This window comes from Rhea americana, unplaced genomic scaffold (genome assembly GCF_003343005.1).
Source record: "Rhea americana isolate MKP2758 unplaced genomic scaffold, rheAme1 scaffold_394, whole genome shotgun sequence".
NCBI lineage: Eukaryota > Metazoa > Chordata > Aves > Rheiformes > Rheidae > Rhea > Rhea americana.
Genome location: NW_028186528.1, coordinates 409,656 through 414,863, shown reverse-complemented (window position 1 = coordinate 414,863; position 5,208 = coordinate 409,656). Strand labels below are relative to the sequence as shown.

At 71.9% G+C, this 5,208-nt stretch overlaps 1 protein-coding gene across 1 annotated transcript in view; it reads right to left on the bottom strand.

Moving 5' to 3' along the window:
- The window catches only part of LOC146590948 (coronin-7-like), a 41,604-nt gene that overhangs the window by 23,428 nt on the left and 12,968 nt on the right, over positions 1 to 5,208 (bottom strand). The window contains exons 8-9 of the mRNA XM_085313735.1: positions 1,390 to 1,476; positions 1,030 to 1,113 (exon numbers count right to left, since the gene is read on the bottom strand). Of these exons, the coding sequence (XP_085169861.1) occupies positions 1,030 to 1,113; positions 1,390 to 1,476 (171 nt within the window). The remainder of the gene's footprint in view (positions 1 to 1,029; positions 1,114 to 1,389; positions 1,477 to 5,208) is intronic.

Below are 5,208 nucleotides of genomic sequence, written 5' to 3'. Positions count from 1 at the left end.
GGCGTGACACGCAGATAAGAGGCGCGCACGCGGAGCCCGCCGGCCGCATTCCTCGCGGCCGATAAACCCGGCAGCCAAAATAACTCCAGCCGGCGCAAACAGGCTGCCGAGAGCTGCGCCGCGCGTCTGGATCCAATTTAGCCGGGCTGGCTCGCCGCGGCCGAGCGCCGGCGGGAAGGGGCGGCGCGGAGGGCCGGGGGCGCGCGCGGCGGGGCAGCTCCTCGCGGTCGTGCGAAGCGGAGGGGTCGGGGGCAAGCCCCGCCGGTCAGGCACAGCGCGGCGCGCTCTCCGCCGGCAGCTGTAAGGCACGGCCCGCCGGCCTGCGCCCCGCCGGACCGACGGCGCCGACCCCAGCCCTTCCACACCGYGGGAGCGGGGCTGTATCCAAGCTGTTTTTAAGCACGGGGCATCACCTAAAAGCATCCCCCTTGACACGACATTYGGAGCGCGTTGTGTGCCCAAGGCTCCCTTGGAGGTGTTCACTCTGGATCCTAACGATGCCACAAAGGATGAAGAGCAGCTGCAGCCTGCAGCCCCCCCCAGCAGCGCTCATGGAAGGGGTCACTTTCCACAGCAGCTCTCTCACCCCCTCCGTGACAGAGCTGAGGATGGATGTGGCACCCCAAGGCTGCCTTTGCCGCTCGTCCGGGCARAGCCGGGTGCAGGAGAGCTCGCGGGAGGACGAGCGGTGCTCCGGCTCTGCTCCGGGCAGGGTGGCTCCGTTGGAGCCCAGCCTCGACCGAGCCTCTCCCCCCCCCCGCCTCCGAGCCTCCCGGTGTGCCTCCTGCCTCGGGGCGCTCCCCGGGTCACGCACCAGCCGGCCCTTCCTCGCCGGGGACCCGCCAGCACCTCCCCACCGCGGCCCTGGCCGGCTGGGGGCCGCTGCCGAGGGCCGGCCCGGCCGCCGCTAAGCTCCTCGCTGCTCGCGGACGGCTGCCTCCGGGCACGTCCTCCGCCTCCTGCAGCGGCCGAGCGGCCACCGCGGCCCCTCCGACGCCCTCCCGGCCCCGCGGCGGCTCCCCGTCCCTACCCGGGCGAGGTGTCCAGCGTCACGGAGTGGGTCGCGCTGCTGAACTTCCGCGTGTCCCACAGCTTCACCTCGCGCTCCCGCATCTGCAGGGGCAAAGACGCGGCACGGCGTCGTGACTGCGGGGTGCCAGGGATGCCCGCCAGCGCGGCCCCTCGCCCTCGGGCCAGCCCTTTGCCCAGCGGGCGCCGTGCCGCCCGGCCCGGCCCCCCCCTCGGCCGCCCCCGGGGGCCCCCAGAGCTGCCTGCCCTGCCGGGGGCTGCCCTGGCCGCTCCGGGAGCGCTCTGCTTTGCGTTTACACCAGGCTGGCAGGRAGAAAAGCCGCGGGGTGTCGCAGGGGACCTTCGCAGCGCGGACCGTACCTGGCTGCAGCCGACGGAGATGAGGCAATCGCTGGCGCCCATCCAGAGCAGCCGGGAGTCCTTGCTGTTCTCGTGTCCCTGGACGCCCTGCAAGGCACAGAAGACACCGTGGTTGTTACTGCCACCGGCCGCGCTGCGGGGGACGCGTGCCTGCGCCGCGACCGCAGAGCAAGCGCATCTCCCAGCGGGGCCGGGCCCCCTCCGGCGGGCTCCCTCCGCGCTCCCCGGCGCCTGCGGGCAAGATGTTCCCCCCTCCCAGCAGGCCAAGATCAGCATATGGCCATCTTGGAGAGCGGGGTGCGACGTGCGTGGTGCAACCGTGCGCTCACACGTGTGAGCCGGCGCCCTCGGGGTGCTGAAGGCGCATGGAGAAGGACCTCAGGCTCCTTGCAGGGTCCAGCACCCGCCGAGCGCAGCGGAGACACCCACCGGCCAGGGCCGCCGCCGGGAGCAGCCCGCTCTGGCGCGGACGGCAGCCCCGCTCAGCGGGATGCCCGCGCTCCCGGCGGGCCGGGCCAGGGCGGGAGGAGGTGGGCGCTGCCAAGGCCCGATTCTCCCTGGCTCCGGCACGGGGGCCCCGCTGCCAGCACAAACACGGCRCCAGCCAGCGCAGCCCGCTAGGAAGCGGCAGCGCTGGCCAAGCCCGGTGTTCCCAACGGCGGCAGGCAGGATGTGGGGCACTGGGAACGTCAGTGGGGCACTGGGGCAGAGCGCAGGGTCGGGGCGCAGCTCTGCTCCGGCGCCGGCCGAAGGGCTGCGGCGCTCCTCGCCGGGTGCACGCCGCAGCGGCCGCGGCCCGGCACGCGTCGCGCGGACGGGTCCGCGGCTCGGCCCGACGGGGCAGCTCCTCCGGGACGCGGGCGCTCCGCCGCCCCGGCTCTGCCCGCGCGGCGCCCTCGCCGTGACCGGGACCCCCCGGCCAGGCCAGCCCTGCGCCGCAGCCTCGCCGCCTCCCGGCCCCCCCGGCTGCACGCTCGCACACGCTGCAGCGGGGAAACATGTTTTCTGCATTAGTTCCATCCTGGGCTGAGCAGTACGTATGTCAGCAAATATGCAGGGAGGCTGGGGCTGGGGCGCTCCGGTTTCGGAGGTGGCTCAGACACCAGGCTGTGCAGATGCTGCCAGAGGTGAGCGCGCAGGGGCGGACGGCGCGTGTGCCGCACCATCTAGCGGCAGCGGGCCCGCGGGGGTCCCCCGGCCCGCTCCGAGCATCCTGCCCTGGCGCGCCTCCCCCCGCCCCGGGGGGGGGGGGGCTGCGGGGTCTTGGCGTGCGTGACCCTCCCGCGTCTCGTCCCGCTGGCAGGCTCGCAGAGGATTTCCCTGCGCTGCCCTTCTCCCTGGCGTGGCCCGGCGCTCCCTCGGGTCCGGCACCTTCCCCCCCTGGGGGGGATGCGCCAGACCCCCGCGGGGATGCCCAGCCCTGGGGCGGTGATGCCCCAGGAGCCCTCAGCTCAGACGCTGGATGCAGGGAGCCGCGGGGGAGCCAACCATTACGCACCGGCCGGGGAACGGGACCGGCACGGCCGGGGAACGGGACCGGCATGTCGGCTGCAGCTGTTGGCAGCGGGGCGGCTGGGCCGGCTCGCGAGCTGGCAACAGCTGGCTGCGGGGAGCGCCGGCGGCTGCCTAGGAGAGCACGACACAAAGCAGAAACTGCTCCCTGCGCCCGGGCGAGCGCCGCCGCCGCACGGAATATTTACCTTCGGCTGCGATATGAGGGCAGGGGCCCAGGGAGCCCCGGGCAGTGCCGGGAGCTGGGGGGGATCCCGCCAGGAGAGGCAACGCCGACCTCAGCTCCGCAGCTCATGGGGGGCCTGGGGTCCCCGCTGGCTGCCTGCCCCCCGCCCCAGCCCTGCTTGCTGGGTGAGGCCGGGAGATTTTGCAAAAAAAAAGAAACAGATAGAGTTCAAAAGTGCTGCTGAGCAGAGACGTGCTGCCAGAAAGCCTCTCCTCTGCTTTCAGCACGGCTGCAGGGGCCCCGGGGCAGCCCCCTGCCCTTGGAGAGCTCGGCGGTGCCCATGCCCATGCAGCCAGCAGATCGCAGCATCCAACCCCCACCGGGAAGCAAAACCAGCGGCGGCATCTGCAGGGCCCCCAGGGACAGAGCTGGGCCGAGCAGTATCTTTGCCAGCGGGTGTCGGGGCATGGGGGGGGTCCCGCAGGGCCTCCCCCGCCGGGGCGCCGGCGCGGGCTCTGCCCCGGCTGCACGGGTGCTGAGGAAGAGAGACATGGGCGGACCCGTCTTCCACACGCCGAAAACATGGGTCTAAGAGCACAGGGAAAGCAACTGCTTCTCGCAAAGCCCCTGGGCCCACGGTGAGGATCCCGGGGCAGGAGAAAAGCCTTCTGCTGACGGTGTGGAGGGGGTTAACGGCAAAGCATCCTCGGCTCTGCGGAGCAGCGGTGCCGGCGACCCCTCCTCCAGGCAGAAGAATGCGATCTCCCGGCATTGCCAAGCACAAGTTATTCCAGAGGTAGCCAGGAGAACAGAGCGGCTCCTCGAAGGCCAGCCCAGCCGGCGCACCAGCCCAGCCCACGGCCCCGCAAACTGCAACCGGCCGCCTGCTTCTGGCCGGGCTCAGGAAGACCGTGAGCTACTAAAAGCCTACGGCGAGAGCACAGGGCGGCCCTCAGCAAGGGCCGGGCTGCGAGGCCGGTGTGGCTGCGAGCTCCAGGCAAGCTTGAGCTTTGCACGCAGTCGTTCTCCTCCGAAACGGAGGAGAAGGCGGACGCGTAGGCCCAGCCGCTGAGCAGCGATGACGCACCTCGCTAATGAAGACCAGCTCTCCGCTCCGCGTTTCAGAGCGGTGTCGCACTCCTCACCGGCTAGCTACCCCTCGCTGAGCTCCCGTAACGGATCACTGCTGTCCCGGCCGCTGGCTTGACAGGCAAGGAGGCTGCCGACGGCCCCGGCGGGGCGCGAGGTCCTGGGCAGCCTTCAGACCGGCTCCACAGTCTCGCTTTCCACCTCCCTAGCAGGTCCGCCCGTGGCAGCGGGGAGGGAGCGCAGCGAGCGCCCCAGTTCCCACGCCGCCCCCTCCAGGCCCTGCCAGCCAAGCAGAGCATCGCCACGGGTGTCCCCATGCCGCGGGCAGCGCCGGGGACACTCGCGGGCTCTCCCAGGCCAGGCGACTCCGTGCAGCCGGGCCGGAGAGGAAGGCGGAGGTGCGAGAGCAGAGCCGTGCCCGGCCCACGGTTTTTAGCACCTGTGGGTGCTCAGGCCGGGGCCCTGAGCGAGYGCAGAGGAGAGCACGGGCAGGCAAGCGAGGACGGGGGCCGAGAGCAGGAAGACGAGGGAGCCACGGGCGTCCCCGCAGAGCTCTCCGGCTCGGCTCCGCCAGCGCCGGAGGGATCCCGCTGCCTGCCCACCTCCACCCCTTCTTCCACGCCCGTGGCAAGGCCGGATGGAGCGGCCTCGGGGCCCCCGGCGGGGGCGTCACGTCCCTTCGGGCCCCCTTCCCGGGGGCGGCGGTGGCGGGCGYGCGCCCCCCTGCTCGCGAAGCCGCCGAGGGCCCCGTCCCGGATCCGCCCCTGCTTCCCCGTCCCTGCGATAGCGAGCAGCATTCCTGAGGAGGAAGGACGAGGGGGAAGCAGAGAAGAGGAAATATAAACAGTCCCGTGCAGCTACGCTGGGGAACAGAAGCATGAGAGACCGGAGCGCGCGTTGCTATAAATAGGCAGCCCAGAGCTAGGCCAACTTTTTCCAAGCTTCCCACGGTCTCCTTGGGAATGTGGGATGCTGCGGACTTTCCCCCAGCCCGGAGGAAGCTGCTGCGGAGGCTGGGAGTCAGGTACCCCCGGGGCGACCTCCGCGGGGGA